The sequence below is a fragment of the Lycorma delicatula genome, chromosome 6 (genome assembly GCF_047948215.1).
Source record: "Lycorma delicatula isolate Av1 chromosome 6, ASM4794821v1, whole genome shotgun sequence".
NCBI classification, from domain to species: domain Eukaryota; kingdom Metazoa; phylum Arthropoda; class Insecta; order Hemiptera; family Fulgoridae; genus Lycorma; species Lycorma delicatula.
In genome coordinates this window covers 97122108-97147138 of record NC_134460.1, presented here as the reverse complement: position 1 = coordinate 97147138, position 25031 = coordinate 97122108, and the positions used below count along the sequence as shown (strand labels likewise).

The 25031-nt window shown below is 26.1% G+C and overlaps 1 protein-coding gene across 1 annotated transcript in view; it reads left to right on the top strand.

The window, feature by feature from the left end:
* LOC142326906 (uncharacterized) overlaps positions 1-22874 on the top strand; it is a 249229-nt gene extending 226355 nt beyond the window's left edge. The window contains exons 5-11 of the mRNA XM_075369637.1: positions 473-642; positions 6653-6811; positions 9050-9259; positions 13950-14021; positions 18716-19013; positions 20931-21303; positions 22415-22874. Coding sequence (XP_075225752.1) covers positions 473-642; positions 6653-6811; positions 9050-9259; positions 13950-14021; positions 18716-19013; positions 20931-21303; positions 22415-22574 — 1442 coding nt within the window. The 3' untranslated portion in view covers positions 22575-22874. The remainder of the gene's footprint in view (positions 1-472; positions 643-6652; positions 6812-9049; positions 9260-13949; positions 14022-18715; positions 19014-20930; positions 21304-22414) is intronic.
* Positions 22875-25031: the final 2157 nt, after the last annotated feature.

Below are 25031 nucleotides of genomic sequence, written 5' to 3'. Positions count from 1 at the left end.
CCATCTAGTGATCTCCTTGAATCAAATAATGTATGTCATTCGTGTGGAGCTAAATTTAAACATTCTATAATCTCTGCATTGAAATTTCATCATATTTTTTGTTAGATAAATATTTCTTGGTTTTATTTGAAGTGTAGCTAATTCTGATAGCTATCATGGACGTAAAGCAATTAAGTACTTGCTGTGTTGTTTTCTCTAGGCATAATAATATTTACTCCAGCCCCTACTAATCTATTCACTTCTCTATGGGCAACAGAATGATGATATCACATCAACCTGATTTCAGTGGGCTTTGTTTTTCTTTAAAAAGCCTAAATAGAATAATTTGCTCTAATAAAATGTTTGGTAATGACTTATATCTCATATCAAGTCATTTACAATCATTTAATTAAAATACTTAATGAATATTTTATGTTCATAAATAGTGGTAAACAGTTTGAAGCAGATAAATTATTTCTTTAATATTTTTCAGATGATGCTGTTAATGGTGAACAGGATTTAGAACAAGAAAGACAGCCAAAAAGAGAACAGACAGAACTACTGGATCTCGCTGAAGATGTTGATGATGATGATGCTGCCAGTGAAAGTGGAAGCAGTGAAATGCTTGACTCTGTTGATTCAGAAAGAGGAGCTCTTAATTTAGTTAGTAGAATACTTAATTTTAATTTTATTTGTTTTTTTTTTGTTTTTTTGAGGATTTTGCGGTCACAGTGGACCACTTTAGTCAACTCTGGTTCGTCTTTTCTTTTTCTTTTTTTCTTGATTGCTTCCCAATACTTAATTTTGTCAGATCTTGCTTTTTTTGAGTTCTTCTGAACAAACCCTTGTTGTTTTCTTTTCTTTAATTTTAAATCTGGAATTTGATTCTTTTAGTATTTTTATACTGTCAGTTTTGTTTTGTAAATCTTCTATTTTGATTTCTAGTTCTTGCATATCTTGTTTAATTTTGGTTATCCAGGTCATTGTTTTGGACATTTTCCAGTATTTCTCAACCAGTTTCCTGATGAGCTTATTCGATTGTATTCTTATTATGTGTCCAAAGAAGGAGATTCTTTTCTTTCTAAAGTAGACTAGAGCTGTGAGCTGTGAGTCTAGAGCTGATTCTACATCTTTATCTACCTCTTGGTTTGGTATGAGTCTCCATTCTCCCCCATCAGTAAGTCGTCTTTTATTTATGCATGTTCTTAGAATTCTTCTTTCTATTCTTTACATCTCTGCTGAGTAGGAAATGTTGGATCTTGGTTTGAAGAGTGTTTCGCTTCAATATGATATTATAGGTCTGGTTAAAGATTAGTAATGTCTAAGTTTGGTATCTATTGAAATGCGTTTTTTGTTTTGGTGGTATTTTGTGCATAATTGAGCTTTTGTGTTCTTTCTTTCCAGTTTATTTTTTCTTTGAGGTCATGTGTGATATTTTCTTTTAAATATTTAAAACAAATATTATTTGCTTTTTATTATAAAAAAGTTAAATTTAAAAAATTATACTCATCAGTTTTTTATTTAATTATGACTAAAAAGAGGTTGTAGGAAGACATCAACTTCAGATATTATTAAGCAAACTACTTGTCACCCAATAAGAATGGTTTCATAATATATACTATTCTGATCTATAATTGCAAACTTTCAGTATTTCAAACTAAAACCATAGAAAAATGTGGCATTATTTTAATTTAAATTAATGGAATGCAAATTATGAATAGTTTTGTTCTTATCAAGCATATTATCATTTTTTAGTTTATCATCAGTTGCTTTTGAAGTTTCAATTATACTCATTCTTCTGTTTTAATAATGGCTTAAATTGAAATTTTTACCTAAAAAATATAGCTAAGGAGAAAATACAATATATCTTAATCTTTTTTAATTAAACCTTACCACAATTTCTGACATTGTGTGATTCATACACACATTTAATTTCCATTTCAATAAAACTAATTTAAATAGATCATAAAAACCTATGAAGTAATTCCTTCATATTCTACATAACTAATTAATTGTAACAATAGGAGCATTGAGACTATGTCAACCTATAAAATTTCAGACTCTGATTTGCTGTCATCTGACTTTGTCTTAATACTTCAAAAAAATTAATAAAACCAGTTATGAATAGCTAAAATTAAGAATGTGAATTGTTTTTTTTTTCATCACAAGATCTCTTGTTTTTCTATTACAAGTAGTTAAATTCCATATTAGTATAAATATAATAAGCATATGAAACAAGATTTAAACAAAAATGTAGACACAATATAAATAACATTAGTAAAAAAATTACACTTAAATAATGGTTAATGAGAATTATTTAAGCATGTATTGTTAAATACATTAAATGTAATGCAAAAAATTAAATATTTTCAACTAAAAAAAATCATTGAAAGATTTATACAGTAAATTTATCTTTATATACAAATAATTCCAGATAATAAAATAAATGTTTATTTGTTTCTGCCAAAAAAATAAAAATAAATAAATAAATATATATATATATATATATATATATATATATATATATATATATATATATATATACATATTATATATATTTATTATAAATGTTATTTATGTTATAAATACTTGACAATTCAAGCATCAAACAAATACACGTCTAATATAATGCGAAACATACAAGTAGATTATGCAAAGTTAAATATTGCATTGATATTCTAGAATTTTTTTAGTTTTTAATTTACTACTTTGTAGTTTTGTAATTTGTAGCAATCAATCCTTTTAATAACATTTTTGTTGAAAAAAAAATATTTTCATCTTTCACAAATACAAAATAAATCACTTATTTCTATAGCAGTGACTTGTTCTTGATGAATAGCATAAATGTTTTGGTAAGAATGTTCAGTACCAGAGCATTAAATATGATTTGTTCACCAAGAAAAAATTGTTTCTGTAAGTACTTTTATTACATTTAAGACTTCTAAATTTTTTCATTTAAGCATATACATGATAACTAAAGAATTAAGTCATCAAAAACCTATTTAGTAATTATTTAGTTTTGATATTTGTACCAATCACTTTTTATCCACATTACTGAAGATCTTCTCTGTTGCTTTCTACTCTTTCATCAATTCACTATCCACTGTGACATAATTTGAATAAGTTTTTATCATATCTTTTATGTTTTGAGATTGTTTTTCATATTCTTTGATTTCATACCATTGTTTATTTGTGTTTGTAATAATACATTTTTCTAAATATAATTCTAATATGTTCATATTTATTTTGTTTTTATGTTTAATTTTTTTTTAGCTTATTTAAGTCTACATTTTAGATTTTGTTATTACTGAAGCATTTTTGTGGTATTGTGAAAGAAAATTTTCTCTATTTAACAAGTTTGAATTTAATTTTATCACATACTATGTGTGTGATCGATATTTTCATATCATGCATATGCTATGCATCATGCAGAATTTTATTCAATTTTAACTATGATAATATGGAGGATAGAATGAATATTATGACTGCATAATCAGATCTAGCAATTGTTTTACATATCTATCATTTTTAATTTTATTTACAAGGCGTTGCATATATATGCTGGGTAATGGGTAAAATGATTTGCCATTAAATTCCTTTCATTCATTCAATAATAATTCATAATTATATATATATTTTAAACTCTTAATTAAATAATGTGTATTCATTACTTTTATTAAGTTGATAATTTTTCGTATTACATCTTTCAAGGTAATACTAAAATAAAATTAATACAGACGAAGAATTGTTTGTATTATTAAATGTTAATGTGTACATTTAATGGTAAGTAACTGATAAACGTGGAATTATTTTTGTAATATCATCTCGGTAGTAAATCAATATTGGAGAGAGTGTAAAAAAAAATTACAGCTAAATATAGCAGTAAGACTTAATATGGACTACACCAAGCAATAGGATAGACTACCTCAAACTGGCGATTGTGAATGTGTGTATGTTGCAAAAGTGGTTGTAATACATTATTATATAAATTAGAAAGATACAGCTGTAATAATATTTATTTCTGATAGAGCTATAAAAGTATTTATATAAATTTGTTGGATATTATTTCCACTGTTGTATAAAATTGTCACCTGAAAAAGAAAGTTAGAGAGTTTTAATAATATAATTTACAATTTGCATGTATTTGCAATAAAATTTTAAGATTCAGAATATATTTTTTAACATTTTGAAGTAAATAAAATATAGTTGAAACTGCTATTTGTTTTTTAGCATATGGTAAATATGCTTTCTCATTTTACATTTGTCAATTTTTTCAAAATAGAATAATATTATATAGGAATCGTTGGAAAGTATCAATTTGAATTTCCTTTAAGCTCTCTCACTCACAATGATTCTGTGGAGAACGTAAACGATTTACATCGGTATTGAATTGGGTCTGGACTCGCATAATCTGAGACTTTATCATTCACAATACCCTACCTGATTTCCATGCTGCTCACATCAGCATACTGATCCAGGGCCAAAACCATGGGTAACTTCATCTTCTTTCTGTTCTGCTGTTATTACTACTATATGCTTTACTGACCATTCACATCCCTTCATCCCTATTTTTTGTCCAAGAAACATTTTATAAGGTAATCACATATACGTACATATATCCCAGTTAATTTTAATACCTACTTTTGTTATCTAATTCTTATACATTATTTAATAAGTTACACAACATATTTTAAATTATTATTATTTTAAAGTAATAACTTTTGTTTATTATTGTTATCATTATTATAATTCTTCATATAATTTGAGTACATTTTATTATGAAATACACTTGACACCAATTGTGTCTGATCTACAGCTTTCAAACTTTCTTACAAATGTATAAAGAATGAATGAATACATTTATTCTTTCTCATAAAAATTAATTCTGAGTTTGGGTGCAAACGAACAGACTCAAATTTTGCCTGCTTCTCCATAATTTCTACTCAAGAAACTCATCATACCCTGTAATATCTCAAAACATTTTCCAACTAGCCATCTCTTCCTTATTTTGTCTCTTGGCTGCTTTTTATTTACTTCCATAAAAGAAAGCTAGAGATAGATTTTGAAATTTTCATTCTATTCATATTATCAGACCATCTCAGTTTGGTTTACTCTCGTTACATTTTCAGTCTCCAAATCCCAAGTATCACCCTCAATTCACTTTTCATCCTATCCCTTCTTGTTTTTCCCAGCATGTTCTATAGGGATTTCATTTTGCTAATCTGAATCCTACTTACTTCCATCTATATATCTGTCCCATATAAAATTGTAGGTGCAAAGTAAATCTTCTATATAAATTTTTATATATTGAGTTTTTACTTTCTTATTCCAATCAAGCTCTTTATACCTTGATAAAAACCTTCACCTAGTTTAATAATTTACCTATTTACCTTTACATCATTAGAAATTTTACTACTAACCTCTATCTATCTCTCTTGCTCTCTTCCTTGTATTTTCTCTCTCTCCCAACTTTATCTTTTCTCAGTACAATGTTCTTACGTTTCTCAATATTTGCAGTAAATTTGCATTCTCCACTTTCTTATTACTTTATCTCAGGTACTGATCTGATTTTGCACCTGCATTCTTATTTTTTCCAATACCATTATGTCCATTTGTGAAGAACCAGCTCGCATTCCAGCTTGACTAAAATTGGTCTCTACCCTTTTATTTATTAGGAAAATTAATTAATTAAAAAAATTAATATCAATTTATTCTGAACCTTGATATACTTTCAGCTTGTACGGAGTACAAGGAAGTATTGTAATCGCGAAAAATCCCTGTTTTCAGATTTCAACAGAAATATCCATTTTGACCATCTCTGATTCCATTTTGACTAGTTTCGGCGTGACGTCTATACATTTGTACATGTATGTACATACATATGTATCTCGTATAAGTCAAAATTGATTAGTCGTAGAATGTTGAAATTTTGGATTTAGAACTGTTGTAACATCTAGTTGTGCACCTTCCCTTTTGATTGCAATCGACTGGACCAAAAATCTCCAAAAAAGACCAAAATCCAAATTTTTGGATTTTGGACTTTTTCTTAACTACAGTAATAAGCTCTCATTGAGAGCTTTTCAATGATATGTCATAAGTGGTACTTATTTTCATTAGTTCCAGAGTTATAGCCCGATAAAATTTTAATTAATGAAATACTTGGATCTTACAAGGGGAAGGCGCATTGGTTCGAATCTGACTTCATTTCCTTTTTTGTAACTTTTTTTTAAATTTAAATATATTGGTTTATTAAATTATTAACCTCTGATTTAAAAAATATTACAATAAATAATAATTCAACAATAAAAAGAATATGAAAACATGTAATAAAAAATATATGTAATTTAATGTGCGTATAAGGAAGTCATGTGATGACTTCCTTTTTTTTTTTTACATATGAAGATTCTTAATTACTCTATTTATGAAGTGTTGTTTGATATAAAAAATATTGTGTTTTTCCTATTAAAATTTATACTGTTTTATAATAATATGAAGAGTTATACAAAAAAATAATCCTCCTAATAAAAAAAAATATATTTAGTGAACTGCATTAAACTCTTAAGTAATTAATTTTTAAATTGTAATAAAAAAATAAATAAATTACTAGTTTAAAGTGCGCTTGGAATTTTATTTTATTCATTAAATTGTAATTTATAGTTTTTATTTTCTGCAGGTAACTGAAGTATCACAAAGACAAACAACAAATGGTGCATCAAGTTCACCAAGCTCAGGTGTTAGCAGCCAGGTTACATCCACTAATGGAGGACCAGCTGCTGCCAGTGTACAAGCTGCAATAGCAGCTTTACAAGCAGGACAATTATCCTTAAATCAGGTACACCAGCTAGCTCAGGTCGAGTATCAGAATATAAAAACAGCTTATGTATATTACTGCACAAAGTTACACTTACAATAACAATGTATGTCCTAAATAATTATGCTGTAATATTAAATAAAGCATTATATGTTAATTTTATTTTTAAAATAATCTAAGAAATTTTATCACATAAATACTTGTATTTATGTGACAAATATTATATTTATATTTTTATAGTATTTATTTAATACAACATACCTGTTATATTTTTACATGAATGAAACTTTAATACGGGTCTGTAAATAAAGTAATAAGACTAGTTTTTTTTGGCAACCAAAGTGGCAATACAGTAAAGTTACTAATAAGCATATGGTTATATGAACAGCTGATTTCCATTAGGTATTAATATATTTAGAGTATTGCTGCCACATGAGATGTAAACAAACTTTTCGTGAAATGAGTTTTTGTTGTGCATTACAAAAATGAGCGATACTAATTATGAGCAACATTGTGCAATCAAGTTTTGTATAGAACTTGGTGAGAATGCTACTGAAACTTTTTCAAAATTGAAAAGGGCGTATGGAGATGACGCTCTGTCACGAGCCCAAGTTTTTAGGTGGTTTAAAGCATTTTCAGATGGCTGGGAATCAGTCGCGGACGATCCACGCTCTGGAAGACCGTTAATATCAACAAGTGATGATAATGTTGAGCGAATCAGTGACTTGATATGGTACGACTGGCAATTAAGTGTCAGAATGATTGCAGAACAACTGAATGAACCATACCACAGTCCATCAAATTTTGACAAATGAATTGGACATGAAAAATGTGTGTGCAAAATTGGTCCCAAAAAACCTCACTGTTAAACAAAAAAACAATAGGGTGGAAGTGTGCCGCAATCTTCTAGAGGAAATTGAAAAGAATCCTGATTTTCTAAAAAATGGTGATGAATCTTGGATATTTGAGTTTAACCCAGAAACAAAACACCAGAGCAAGGAATGGCGCACATCCCAAAAAAGCAAAAATGAGCAAATCAAAAATCAAAACCATGCTAGTTTGTTTCTTTGATAATAATGCCATTGTCCATAAGGAGTTTTTGCCTACAGGACAGACTGTAAATCAATATATTTACCGACAAATTCTTGAAAGACAGTGAAAAAGAGTTGCCTGCACAAGACCAGCCATCAAAGACAACTGCATCATGACAATGCACCTTGTCACACTATACTCTCAATTAATGTTTTTGACATTCCTGTAGTTCTTCAACCACCTTATTCACCTGACTTGAGTGTCTGCAATGTTTTCCTGTTCTCAACTTTAAAAAAAAACATCTAAAAGGACACCATCTTGGAACAGCAGAAGACATTAAAAAAATGTAACCAACCACCTGAAACATATTCCAGTTTCTGAGTCCCAACACTGTTATGAAGAGTTGGAAAACCGTTTGAAGCATTATGCGGCTTCCCAAGGAAACCATTTTGAAAGTGTAGAGTCCATGTATAACTGGATTGTAAATAAAAATTTTTTCTGAACCAGTCTCATTACTTTATTTACAGACCTTGTGTGTTAACTTACCATCAGACAACCAAGCAAGACTTGCACATCATTTACATCTCATCGTGAGAGCCATTGTTAAAACTTCTGTTATAGTAAATTCCAGTTCTAGTAAACTATAATAAATTTATATGTGGGATTGCATGATACACTTTTGTACATTATTGATATCTATTCATAGCCTACCATTAAGATATATATTTTACATTGTTATGTTACTTTGTACAAGTAGCTTTTATTAATGCTGACGATTTAATAATGATACTTTATTTTTTTATTGAAATTTTATGTTAATTTTTTATGTAACTTTTTGGATGTATTTATGCTTTATTCTTCTCATTTCCTTACTATCTTTGTGGCAATAAATTGACCAATCTTAAAGGTAAATGATTAGTTCCACTTTAAAGGGATGTTTTAATTAATTGGAAATTGTTTTACTCAGTACTCTAATTAAAGTTTTCATTTGTTTTACTGCTAAAAATTTTATGTCATGTTTAATTATGTTGATGTATTTTTGGAAACCATATAATATTGAATGACTCAAACCTTTCAACATATTGATTTTGAACATACTGTCAATTTACTTCAACTCAATGGTTATCAGGTTGAACAGTATCAGAACTATTACTGATCAATTATTAACCAGTGGTCTTATTTTAAAAATTAATAAAATTAAATGCAATTTTTTTCTTTTAATTTTAGTTGATGAGCCTTGGGGCAGCACAAGGTCAACAAATGTTAGTTCCGGTGCCAAATTTATCACAATTAAGTGCTCAGGAAGTTCAACAACTACAACAAACATTACAACAGCATCAACAAACATTACAACAACAATTACAACAAATTGTATTGTTTCCACCAGGTAGTGGGTCACAACTACCAGCTCAGGCACAGTTCTTCCTTCAAAATCAGGTAAATTTTTGTTGTACTTTTTATGTGATTAACTTCATCAATAATAAAAGTTTTACAAGTTAAAAAGAATAAATCAAAATTTTAATTAAAGATGATGTTCATTTTATTTACTATACAGTTAATATTACAAGCAATGGACAGTAGAGCTGATAAATTTATATGTTTTTGTCTCTCTCTCTCTCTCTCTCTATAGACTTTGCTTTAACTTGTTAAATTTCATAATCTTGCTGATGGAACTGTAAGACTATTTGCCTCTTAATGAATGTGTGAAAACCACCTTGTGGTGTTTTTTCTACACCCATCCACCAGTTTTGTATTTAAGTAATTGTATGTTAGAATAATTTAAGTGTTTTTATACATACAATTTCAGAAGTATTTTTGAAATGATTTAAAATCATAGAAAAATAATAATCTGTAAGCAGTAATTATATTTACTTATATTTCTCCCGTATGATGAAACATGATATCATTTTTAAATTATTACATATTAAGTGACTTACTTTCAAAATATTTAGATTTTTCTTCCAAAGTTCAGTGAAGTTATCGATAATGTTGTAGTTGAAGCTAATATTTACTTTTTGTAGCATGTGTGAAAATGCTATGCCTGACCAGGATTTGAACCCAGGACCTCCGGAAGAAAGGCCGAGACGCTACCACTCGTGTCACGGAGGCCGACAATATTTACCCTTAACATGATTAAACATCACCACTTACTTAGACTAGTCAAGTTAAGATAGTAGTGCCTAATTAACTTCAAAAGATTATTTGGTAGAGAAAGTTCCATATTTTGAAAATTGATTTCTTTAATAATTATACAATAATTTAAATCTCATATTTATTTAAATTGACATGCAAACATTCATCAGTTTAACAAAGTTATGCCTTAATTCTAATTCACTTTACAAGAATCTCACTTCATAAATAAAAACAAAAAAAACTATCACATTACTATTTATTATATTACTAATTACAATACATTACTCTTATGCAATTAGACATCTGCAACTTCTTACAAACACATATTTGTATATGATACTGCTTTAAAACTAAAAGTGGAGGAATAATAATTTCCAAAACCGTTTCTCATAATCAGTTTGAGAGTTTATGAAGCGTGTGAGTTATCAGCTTGTTAATTTAGTTTTATTTAAGTTAATATTTATAATTATGATCTAATGGTAGCAGAACTCATTTGATTGTGGTGTATTTATAGTTATTTCATAATGATTTTTTTTATATCTTAGTACATTCTGACAGATGGCATGGGTATTTCTATATCTTAATTTGCATTTAACAGTTCAATGACTGATTTTTGAAGTGAGTCATAATTGTCAGTTAGTTGTAATAAGTGAGTTCTGCAACAGGAAAATCATAATTATGAAAATCTAATCGTTTAAAACAGTTCATTAGAAACATTTAAATTTTATCTTACTATAAATTTGGTGACATTTTGCTTGTGTTTGCATACCTATCAGTAATTAGAAGCATGTTTGACCTAGAATTTTGTGCATTTCTACTTATTAACAATATTATATTTTTCTTCATTATTCTGTTATGATTAACCAGTTTTACTAGAAGGTATATCTGTTTTCTCTCAGCTGTTAAAGTTGGAAAATAAATTTCAGTTTGTAACAATTTATATAAATTTATCTAATCAGGGTAATTTTGGTTTTTAATTGAACATATAGGCTGTATTCTTTTAACACAAAACAGCATAGCATTTTAAATATATTTTGAATACTTTTCACCTTTAGTACCTAGAATTAGCAGTCATCTTCAGATATTAATATTCTCACAACTGATTAAAAAAAAAATGTTCTTAATAACTTTTTCATTGTTAGTGACATTCATTCTATAATGGTAAACAATGTAATTTTGTATTGACAAACCAAATCTAAAGATAGTATAAGTTAATTAATCCACAGTATCAAAACTTTAGAAACCAAATGCTCACTTCGGTTCCATATATAGATAAAATCCAGAATCAATCAAATTTCTAGTTATAATTTTAATCCATCATCATTTGTAATAAAAATAGTTACTGGATGGTTCACATATTGTTCTGGTGGCTGCCGACTAAAATTTATTACATTGCTGGGAACCTTTTTGGTAATTAGATGATATACCTCAAATCTTTCTTATCTACATAGGCCTTCTAAATAAGTTAGATGAATGCCCAGATATTTAATGAGTAAATTATGCTAATACTCAACAGGACAAAATGTTGTGATTTCATCTACCCATTTATGACATGCATTGTTATCTTCAAAACCTCATGGTCTCGTACATAATTATTTTATATAAAGAAAAATTGCATTATTAAGTTAATTTTAAATATGTTACTGATTTAATAATCCAAAAATTGATTTTTTTTAAAAATATAGTTTATTTTATAAGAAAGTTCTTTACTAGTAACCAATTTCATTTTCACCATTAATAAAATGTATGGTGATTTAATTAATATTTATTTTATTTTTGTGTTTTTTTCCTAATTAATTGAATTAAAGTTAGATAATTCATTAAAACTTATTAGTTTTTTAAATTGCTTATCGTCTTAGTGAATCTAGTTCACATCGGTTTATTTTCTTTTTATATAATTTTTATGCCCTATCTACAATTAGTTTTTAACAAATAATAACTAATCGAAACCTTTACTTACCTATTTTATTTTATTTTTGTAGTTTCACTTTTGTATCATTTCTTGAGCATGAGAATTTTTCCTGTGAATATCCTTATTTGAGTAAATTTATTATGTTCATTATTTTTAAGAATTAATTTAAACATGAATTTACTATGTAAGTTGATTAGATTTATCTAAGCTTTTCTTCAAATATAAAAAATTAATTATAGTAAATGATATAAATCTGACATGTTTAACAAAACAAAATAATAAAAGCTTAAAAGAATCATTTTAAGAGGTTTCAAAGTCTTTACCCTTTTAGGAATCATTTAAAAGTGCATGTTATGATAAAATATATTTTATCACTGCAATATTTTCTATGCTGATTAAAATTACTTTTTTATCAAATTAATATTCATTAATAATTTATTTTCATTTAATCAAAGTTATAAAAAGCCATGGTTTACTTCTTTAACTTGTCTCTCTCTCTCTCTCTCTCTCTCTCTCTCTCTCGCTCTCTCTCACTCTGTTGTTACAAATGATGTACAGCCAGCCAGCAATTCTGTTTGGGAAGTTAATAGTTTGAGTACTGGCTGAAACAGCTATATTTTAAATCTAATGGATCCTCAATACTATCCCTGCTGACCATTCTGTCATTCATTTTAAATTAATAGAACATCCAGGCCTAGCATTCAGTATTTGTATGTAACCATTTACAAGTATAGATATAAAGCAATAAACACATCAAAAAAGAAATACAGGTGCCAACTCAAATCAAGAAATCTGTTCTAGATATGGGGATTTCCAGAATATCTTACAAATGAATCAGTTAGTCCCTTTTCTAACTAAATAATATTATCAGAAAAAGTAAGAGTTTTATGTAAGGGAATATATAATCGCTATTGCATCAAAAATTGAGAGTAGAGTATTACAAATTTAATAATATGTTGAATGTATGACAAGCCAACTGAGCCATCCATTGTTGACAAAGTTGACATTTCCACAGTCAAACTTCATCCATCAAGGAATGTAAAAATGATAAAAGCCAAATTAATTTAAATGTAAATATTTTTCTTCCAATTTGATGAGATATTGTTTTTAATAAATCATAAAAATAAATTAACTATTATAACATAATAAGTTATAAGATCGTAATTTTTTCACCTTTCTTGCTGTATAGTCACTCATTTGTCAATATTTCTTATCTTCCATTTGTAAAATTAATAAATCAAAATGTTTGTTTTATCTTTTTCTAAGTAATGTAATTATACTGAACCAAAGAACTAAAAAAGTATTTTTTTTTTTATGAATTCTGTGATTTGTAGAATGAAAAGTGGCTAAACGTGAAAAAATGAAATAAAACAACTGGCTTTTCATATGCTAGGAAATGTGTTTACAGAATATATATGTAGAACTGTTGTGCACCTTCTTTGTCACTTATGAATAAGTTGGTGTTGTTGATAATGTCCATTTTAAATTATTTAGGAAACCCTTTATTTTGTGGATAAATATTAATTAATGTGCAGATCTGTGTAATATTTATTCATTTAATGTGTTATTTGTCACATTCAGCATATTTACAAAATTGGATTGGATATTAAAGAGCTATCCTAACTAATCAAAAGAGGCACCATTAATTACAACAGTACCTCCTACAATAATACTACTAGCAAATATGTTGCATAAGTATGTTTTGTTAATTTTATTATAAAACAAAAAACCTTGCTTTACTCAGACCCTTTAATTATTAGTTTGGTAGAGGAGGAGGCTTGTTGCCTTGTACAGGACCTGAACTGTATAAAAGCTTCAAAAAATCTTTGAAAACATATTTCCATACATTCAGAAAGAAAGATATGTTTTTTAAACCTATTATGATTTAATGTAAATAGTAAATGTAGTTGTTAGATAATGTAGTATGTGTAGTAGATAGAAGTTAAAAATAAGAAATATTATCAATCTAATCGAGAAATTAACAATTGTTGTGGTTATAATGAAACGTTTTGTAGTTAAAATTAGTTTGTTGTGTATGGTATTATTGTGTGGGGCATCAGTTGGTGTTGGTGACGGTTACAGGGTCTTCTACCTCCTGGCTTCAATCGGCAAAACCTGTCCCATTCAAGAGGAAATGTAACACATTCTGTCCAGGTACAAAATAATAAACAAAAGTCAGTTATCTAAATTTGAATATAAATTAAATTATGACTCACTTTCTTTCAGAACTATTGTGTTGCCATTTTTCTGCTTGATGGGCTGTTGGTCTGTCCTAGCAGAAATATGACTAAAGAAGAAAATATATGATAGTTCTGAATGTATTATGTATAAAAATGTAGAAAATGACTCTATACGATTTATTTTCAAATTTTTCCTCATTTTTTCATGAATAATATTGAAATTTATTAAACATATAAAATTACATTAATAAAATTCTGCCTATGCTTTGAAACTATTTCTTAATCTTTTGTTATAAAAAGGATTCAAACTACTTTTAACTTTTAATTAACTGTCTTGATGGCATATTATTATTTCTTTTAAATTCACAATTCTAACAGAGGTGGAGGTTTAGTTTTTCTGTTTTTGTCATATAAGACCTCTTTTTTATCGACAAGAAAACACTTAAAATAAATCTTTTATTATACTTGGAAAATCTGTTTTAAGTTGTAACTTTCTTCTTTCCTTTCTTTGTATGTATCAAAATGCTTCTTTTCTTTCAATAACTGTTAGTTAGCAATGAAGAAATATTTTACAGTTATTTCTTTCATAGCAGCCTAAATCAGAGTTAAGAATTATATATGTTAGATGTATAATGCATCGCCTTAATGGGGGATTGAATCTTTTAGCAGCAGGCAAATATCTGCCTTGCTTGAAGGCTCCATCTGTGATAGATATTACAGACATTATTTAAGGTTTGTAATACTACTCTTGGCTAACCTCTGTGGAAGAGTGTTACCATTTCAGCCTTTCATCTGAAAGATCCCAGGTTCAAATCTTAGTCAGGTATCATTTTTCATACACTACAAAATTTCTGTTTCACAATCCTGCACACAATGTACAAGCTTTGTGATGAATTAAGTATAAAAAAAATAAGGAGGTAATAAATATGGTTTAAAGGTTAAATTAAAACCAATCTCTATCTCAAAGAAAAACACTAACACCCACCCACCTACATTGATTTACTTGATTTTGTTGTTTTGTAGAACAACTGCTATGAGAATTTTTCTATTGAATTATTTGACATTTTAACAATTATAAATAGTAGAATACTTTAGAGTGAAAATTTATACTGAATAAATCTTTTTAAAGTATTTTAATGAAATACATTTTTTTCAAGGATTGAAACAATCACGTTCTTTTAGTGAAATCTTCATTCACAGTTAAAACCCATAAATTTTATAAAAAATGAGCTGGATAATTTATAAATAAAACATTTTTTTAAGTTAAAACTTTGTGAGGTTATGCAGTATATTCTGATAAAAAAATATCTTAATAAGCAAATAAATGTAATTCAAAAATTTTATTTTTACCCACACTTGGTTTAAAGGTATTTAAATTTTCCATTTTTAAAAAATAAACCTGTGAATCAAAATTGATTTAAAATTAACCATTAAAAACCATATATCAGATTTTTTTATTTAAGTTTTCTCAGTTTCATCTTTTTACTCATAATCTAAGCTCCATAATTACTCAATTTAAAATTTCTGAATTGTTTCTCCATTCATTTAGTTTGTTGCAATTAATCACCTCTGATTAATGATCTAGAATTAAAAACATTTAGAAATGTAATTCCAAATTCAAAATTTAAGATTTACTAACATATAAACAAATTATATTTCATATATATATGAAATATCATATAACATGTGTGTGTGTATATATATATATACACATGTGTATATATATGTGTAATATATACACATATATATACACACATATATACATGTGTAATATATGCACACACATGTGTGTGTGTGCATATATTACATGCATCTAGCAACATTGCTATTTAGAATAATACATACTTGTAAACATTAAATATTATAAATCACCCGTACATTGATTGCCTGTATTCCTTGAAACATTATGAATAGTAATTAAAATTTAGTAATAGCATTCCACATAATCCTAAAGTTTTTTAATTATTATTTATTATTTAATATTTTTAGTGTTTTTCAATTTATAATTATTTAATACTGCATAAGAATAGATAATTATTTTTAATACAAAATAATAAAAATTATTTAAAAAACATGTAATATAAAAATAACAACATAACATTTTTATGACTTATTCTAATTTTTGATTATATTTTTATTTTAAGAATTTGTATTAATAGATTACTGTTTTCTTTTTTTACTGTAGATATGTTTCAGATATTTTTTAAAACAATCATAATATAGTTTAGGAAGGTGGATGTTCAGAAAACATATCTTCTTACATGTGAATAAAATATTGTTTTATCATTAAGACATCATTAATAAACCTTTCTATATTTGATAATTTTGAATTCAGAATGCTGCCAGTCATCTGAATTTTCCAGTTATTTAAATATCATTTACAATACTCCAATGGTCATGTTATTGTTGCAAAAGTAGAGTCATTTGTGTAAAATATTCAATTTGTTATGTGTAACTATTACCTTACTCACTTTTTTGAAATAAAGAATTAGCTGTAATCAATTGAATTCAAATTTTTATTTTGCTATTTTATTCAATTTTGCAAAATGTATTTCAAAAATAATTGTAAATATATATCATGCAGAATCAATTCTTTAATTGTTTTCTTTTTACAGTACTTGTATTTTTGAACATCATTGTAAATTAGCACTTAAAATTTTACGTAAATTCTCAAGAAAATTCACTCAAATAATTTTCCAGTTGTATGTTCATTTGTACATAAAAAAGAAGTATCATACAACTTTTTCTCTATTTTTTTTTTTTAAAGAAGTTATAAATATTTCTTTATTTGATAAGCTATAATTACAGCTGAAATATGAATTATTACAATATGACTGACTTTCAGTAAATTTCAGTACAATTGTATATACACACTTGCAACATTAGTACAACAATCTTTATTCTGAATTTTATTTCACCAGAAATAACAACTGTCATATTTTGGCTTATTTAGATGAAGATAATTAAATCTTCATCAAAAAATGTCACACATGACATTTCAGTTTTTGTTTTGTTTCTACTTTAATCCATTAATCCAGATTCATTTCTACATTCATCCATTCAAGTGTAATTTTAAGAGATTTTGCTTACAGGAATTAAAACAAAAAGATTTTGAAGGTACACTGTCTCATCTTTTGTATGTCTTTGCTTATTTTCTTAAAGGACTTAAGTCCTATAAGAAAATTTATTTGTTTAATGAAAATATTATTAAAGTGATATAGATATAACTTAAAGAAGTAGTGTTTGCTGAATAGCACTGAATGGATTTTTGTTTGTAAAATTTGAAATATAGGTATAAAGTACTCAGTTGAATTAGGTTGCTAATTAGAACATTTTCAATATTACAGTGCCAATTATAAAGTATTTTACTGTATTAACTACTAAATACAGGCTACTAAATTAAAAGTAAAAATGCAATGCTTTCATAGAATGACTTCATCATCAGTCTTTTTTTATATAGATCACGTAGAAAATCCAGTTTTATAAAAACTTTGTCAAACTGTAATAAATTGTCAGTTTTCTAATAAATTTATTTGATAGTTAATATACTTTTTTATGTATAAAGTGATATTGTTTATGAAATAATTGAGTATAAAGTTTTGCAAAAGTTAATTCAGTAAAGGTTAGTATTGAATTTTTTGTAGTATATTTTGTAATTAACATTAACCCATTTTCTAAAGTAACCTTTATTCAGAATAATGACTGTCATTCTGAATGTAAATTTAACGTTATAAAATGCAGACTTATTATTACCAATATTCTTTATATCTTTAACTAATATTATTTTTGGTTACATTTTGCTGAAAATGAAAGAATGTAAATTAAAATAAAGTTTCTCAAGTCATATCTTATATTCAGATTATTTTTATAACCCAAATTTATATGTTTTTTAACATAGATTTAACGTAAAAAGAAACTTTCTTAATTATAATATATTTCATTTTCCATTTATTGTGTATTTTATATATATTAGTGAAATGTGATATTAAACTTAAACAAAAGGGTTTAAAATATAGAATTATCATTTAAATTACATCAATCTGTTTTATTATGAAATAATGAGCAACATTATAAACATTGTTGTTGAACATTTGCATCTGTGCGCATTATGTATTATACACATAATACTTTGTAATTTTTTTTAAATACTTCATTGTACTATGTTGTATAATAAAGATTTAGATTGCCAAATATTTTTATCTTAGACACTTACGTTTTTTACACTGATGATCAGTATAATTTTTTAGTAATGATTTATTGTTATTAAAGCCAGGTTATAAGTGTGAAGACCCTGCACCAGGTTACACCAGGTTTAATCACTAAGAATGTAAAAAGTAATTTTATATTTATCCCTTAAGAGAATTCTTTTAAAAATAAAAATTGTATCAGACATTCACTTTCAGACTAACTTATAACTAGACATGTTAATATTTTTATTTTCTGATGTATCATATAAATGTTTTTCAAATTTCACTGCTTTTGTTTAAATTAGAAACCAGATGTTAATGAAAACATTTTATCATGTTGAATAAATAATTTTAAACAGTTTGGTTTAGTTTATAATATTATCTATTTATTATTATTTTTTTATTTAAATTGTTGAATTTAAATAATATTAGAGTTTATTAGTAAAATATAGAAATCATTTTTTTATTGTTTGATCAACAGGTACAACAAGCAGTAGCGCAAGCAGCACAACAACTGCAGCAATTACAAAAACAGCAATCAAGTCATGGTGTTACATCACCAGTAAGCCACAATCACCAAAACCATAGCAGTCATAATCACCCACATAATCATAGCCATAGCCACAGTCATAACCATAGTCACAGTCATGTTCCAAGTCATCATAAACAGCCACTTCCCCCTCCTCCGCCACATGTTCTCGATACAACAGATGAAACAACAGATCTTGAAGAGTTGGAACAGTTTGCGAAAACATTTAAGCAACGTCGTATCAAACTAGGTATGTAATACAATTTTAGATCTTTTATTCATTTATTAAGTTTTGATTTTTATACAAAACATTTTTTTTAATTTTTGTAGAAATTGCTATTTAAAATGATCTGTTCTTAACTACTGCACACTTGTAATTTTTATTTTGTATCTACTTACTATGATTAGCTTTATACAATTTATTATTAGTCTTATGACAATTATTTTTTTTTTTTAGGAAAGTGTTACAGACTTCTTTTAAATAAAAATGAGTTTTATGACTTTGTAAAAACATAAAAAATGTTTATTGTACAAATTCCAGTTACTTCCAATTAATTTGTCTAAGATATCAGCCTATCCCACTATCCTCAGAACTACTGCACTGGATATATCACTGTAAAATATTTGAATGTGTCTTCTTAACGAGTAGTGAATATAATAGTGATTGGTTCTATTATGGAAAATTCAATATAATATTTTATGCACTTTTCCATGATCTTGTGAATAGAACAAACTAATGAGAAATTTTGAAGAAGAGGATTTTTTTGATCCATGATCATAATTACTTTCCAGGAAAATTGAGTCATGTTTTTCATGACACAACTTCCTCAGTTAGATAGGTACAAAATTAGAAAATTTAAGAAACTTTTTTTTATTTCGATATTCTGTTGGGCAAAGCCATTTTAATAAATGGCTATAAATAATGAAAATAATGAAAAAAGGCAGTAGAGATCGTATAACACAATCTTATGGAAAACATTCATTCATTCATTCAATATGAATTGTGTGACATATGAACAGTAGATTTGAAATAACATTATCAATTCTATGAATTTGTTGTTAAAATTTACAAATTAAAAATTTATTCAGTGCGACCAAGTTAACACAGCATGCAGAAAAAATGTGAACTAAAAACTTATAAACTGCCAATGATTCAGCAATCATATTGTTTACAAGTGTCTATTATAGCTGTTCATGTATTATATATTAAGCATTGTTATTTTCATTTATTATTATGAATAAATATAACAAATTTTTGTTATTATTACTATTTGTATTCCGTATGGATATTAATATTTAATTTTGTATTGTTTATTTGCAGGATAAATGTAATTAATTATCATGAGATTATTAATTTATCATTAAATTTACGTATTTTTCTAGGTATTTTGTCCCTTTATCATCTATTATATTGTATTTTAGTACTTATTTTTCAGTGATTATCAATGTAAACAAGGAGACATTCGCAAATGTTAGAAAAATTTATAGCAGAAATATAAATATTATTACATTTTCATTAAACACTTTGATGAATTACAAAAAGACATTACAATATTTTATCTACCTACCAGTAATAAATAATATTGTACATTAGGTGAATGCAAGTGATAGTTATACAGCCAAAACTACGTCAATATTTTTTTTAATTTTTATTTTAAGTATTAATTTTTTTTTTTTTTCTAGTGATTTGATTTAAATCCTACAGATTTATCCAGCTAGAGACCCTGATTTCCTTAATATTATCTCCACACCTTTTTTACAATATTGAAAAGTTAGTGAGGTATTCTACATGAATATAAAGAAATATTTTTACTAACGGATAATATGATCCCTAAGAACAAACTGCAGAATACATTAACCTGATTTTTAGAACTATATCTGTAAGTTATCAATGTACAGTTATAATTCATGATTATGCCCATCATTCAGTAAACAAATTTTTCTAATTTGAATCGGAGAATTACATAATAATGTGAAAATATGAAATGTTTATTGTTTACTGAATGTTGGATTAGTTTTTAATGTTTATTGAATGTATCATTACATAAATATGTAGAATAAATAAATTAAATGTATAAAATATGTAGAATGGATTCATTTAATAATTATTTCATGTTAGCAAAATAAAAATGTTAAATACTGTTACCAAAATCATTCATTTTTACAGGTTTTACACAAGGTGATGTTGGTTTAGCTATGGGTAAACTATACGGAAATGATTTTTCACAAACAACAATATCAAGGTTTGAAGCACTCAATTTATCATTTAAAAATATGTGTAAACTTAAACCATTATTACAAAAATGGTTATCAGATGCTGATAATTCTTTAAACAATCCAAATTCTCTTAGTAATCCAATGACAACACCTGAGGCAATAGGAAGACGGCGTAAAAAAAGAACTTCAATAGAAACTAGTGTAAGAGTTGCTCTTGAAAAAGCATTTTTACAAAATCCAAAGCCAACCTCTGAGGAAATATCATTATTAGCAGATAGTTTAGCAATGGAAAAAGAAGTTGTAAGAGTTTGGTTCTGTAATAGGTAAGTTGATTCAGTTTACTTTTTGTTAATATTAATTTCTATGTAATATTAAAATAAATTATTGTAGTGGTATCTTATTACTTCTTAACAGATCACTGATATGAATAATAACTTATAATCACAATATGCCACTTTACCTGTTTGCAATAAATGAACAAGTTCCAAAATAATAATTAATGTTTATACCAATTCTTTATTAAATAAATGATTACGTCATTTATCATATTCCAGTTTGTTGACTGTAAAGTAAATAATATACTTATTAATTTTCCTTTTTTAAAAAATATATAGCATTTAAAAAATCACTGAATAGGTATTGTAACTACAGAGCTTTAATTATATTGAAAACAACTGCTATGAGCTTTTCAAGTACACATAACTTTGCCATTTGCATGGACTGCAATTCTGGAACTGATAATAATAACATCAATAATTACATATATTAATATTTAGAAAAAATATAAGATTTATCCTAAAAAATGACTAAGCTCATTTTGATCAAATTAGACAAATGAACATTTTTCACAGTATTTCATTGTGTGAGAAAGAGATTTATTAACCTCCCATTGCCATCTTTAATAAATTACTTAATCATGAGAAAAATTCTTCACATCAAATTATTTTAAAAGTAAATTTAAAGATTTTAGAAAAGAAAAAGAATACTATTTTGCTGTTGAGTTTTGAAGACATATCCAGGAACGAAATGATATCAATAACATTTACTGCGTACAGAGCTCTTGAAGTTACTGAATCACACTAGTTCCACCATCATTATAAAGCAAAGACATCATAAGAGGACTAAATTCATTTGACTTTTAATAAAGTAATTTATTATTTAAGAACGTATAGAAAAACAATAAGTTTTTTATTCTTTGTATTTCAAAAAAAATCTTTATTAGAGTAGGAAATGATTTCTGATCTTGCTGATTAATTAGTTTATATTTTGGTAACTTTTATATTATTATAAAGTTATAAAAATAGAATTTTACTTATTTACTACAATGTTGTTTCCATGTGCCATGATTCCAGCTGAATTTTTAGTTATAAAGATGTTTTAAACTATTTATTTTAAATTAAAGGAAAAATACATACAATTTTTTTTAAATTACAGGCGACAGAAAGAAAAGCGAATCAACCCACCGAGTGCAGCAATGGGATCACCAGGTTCTAATCTCTTTGCCGCTTCATTAGCGGCAAGCGGAGCATCAATGCCATCACCTCTTGCTTTAGTAGCTCCATCAAATCATCCTTATACATCACGACCAGAGTGACACTGGTACCACTCACCGGTGCTACAAGAATGAGCTGGTGAAGTGGAATTACCATTTACTACCTTACGTGTACCGGTAGTAAGGACTTCATTCAAAAGCAATTTGGACAAAATCGACGTTGATGATAGTTGTTATTACGGTGCCCTGAAGCCAAATCATAGTGTACCTTAATGATAATAAATATTATTATTATATATCTATCACCATCCATTGATTAATAAAGATATACTTTTATACTGCCATCTATAATATTGTTACTTTATGTGATCCGTATAAAATTTTAATTAGAACCGTCATATTTGTTATAAATCAAACTGAACCACTTTTTTTTAAATAATTTTATTTATTAATGAGTAATCATATAATACACAATAAGTGAATAAATTCTTTAAAATTACTAACAAACATGTTGATTGTATACGCTTCTCATTTCTGATATGTTTTTGTTTACAAACTTTTCCATTCATATCTGAAAAGTTTTTGTTATAATCACTAATATATTTATTACTAAAGTATTTATCATTAATATATGTATTTATTTCTAGTAAGTATATTATCTGTAAAATATTTAGGATATTAATTTTTATCTAACGATGTGATTATCCTATCAGGAATAGGTTCTGCTAGTTGTTTTAGATATTTATTATTTTACATATTATAATTTGATTATTAAATATCTTTGAATAAGGAAAAATCTAAATTTTCTATAAAATCATATTTAATGAAAATTTTAATTGTTTTGTTTACTTATTTATTTTTTTTTTTAGTCTTAAGACTTCCAAGGAATTTGAAGTGATAATATAACTAAACATAAGGAAGTGTCATTGAGTTAATAAATGAATAATGCCAAGTCTCGGTTATTAATTAAAACTTGCATTTAAGAATATAAACTCATGCACATCAGTTTACGTGTGCATGATTTTTTACTTTAATACATAGATTGTAAAGGGGTATCCTAATTACTGCACTTAAAGACAGTGGATAAACAACAGCATTATTGTCACCAGTTGATAAGCTATATAATATCTCTAAAATATTTTCTAGAAATATATCTCTATTTATTTTTTAAATAATAATTAAAATTCTTCTTTTTTTTTAAATTTAATACAAGTTTTCACTTAACAAAAAATAAATAAAATGAAAGGCTATTTTTTCTTTTAGTTAGTTTTTCATAAATGGTTAAATTTTTTCCTTAAAAAAATGAAGATTGTTGAATATTTTTCCTTAAACAACTTTGTTTAAGGAAATGCCTAAATAATTATTTCACTTGAAATAATTATTTAGGCATTTTATATAACAACTGAAATGATGCTAACTGAAATATTATACATTTAACATCTTTTTTATTTATTTAATATCAAATACTTTAAATTTCATTATTTATAGTTTATGTGATTGTAGCAAAAATAATTTTATGACATTTGTTTTGTTTTTAGTAAATAATGGGAGATATTAATATATATATAATCATAAAGTTTGTCAACATACATATATAAAATGCATTTTTCATACATAAATGTTGACAAACTTTATGATTTTTTTTCTTCATGTTTATAATTTCTGATGTAATAAAACATGTTTACAATTATTTATTTCACTTGACATTAAAACATATCGAATCAGCAATAAAATTATATTTATTATTATTATTATTAGAAATCACAATTTCTATATAATTTGCAAGATAATTTTCTGTGTAAGAAATATTTTTCTCCTTTCTTTTAATTCATATTAAAGTGTTATTTTTCATTTTAGATCTATTTTAATCAATTTATTTTTATAAGTTATCATAAAGATATGATACTTATGAGGTGTACGAGAGGAAATTTCTTACCTCATTAGTACAAGCACTTATAGTACTTATTTAAGTAAATAGTTAAGTTTTATAGTAATAACTTGGTGTCATTGTTTATCACTGTTCTGTAGTTTTAAGTGTTGACATTCCCATTATAAAATAACTGTCTTTGTAGTGATATTACAAAAAAAATAAATAATAATAAAAATATTAAATGATTAATAATAGTTATTAATCTCCACATACATTAAGCTAATTATGGTAGTCACTTTAATTGTATATAAGATAAATATAATAAACCCATGATACTAAAAATAATGATTTTTTCACAATTATTATTTTATTAAACTCAGAAATATATGCTGTGATCTGTAGCTTGCATTTATATATTAACACAAATTAAATATGGTCACACCTAAATAATCAGTGAATCTAAGATGGAAAATATGTAAATCCTGTTTTATAAAATTTCATTCATTAAATTTTTAAATGTATGCAGTGACTACTGTTTGACGATAACTATTCCAATTATTATTATTATACAGATGATGTAAAGAGAGTATTTCAGACAAAAGAAATTAGGTTTTTCAAATCAATAATACACAGGCAAGGAAAACTGAATACTTAAATAAGGAATAAATGGGTAAAGAAAAATTACATTC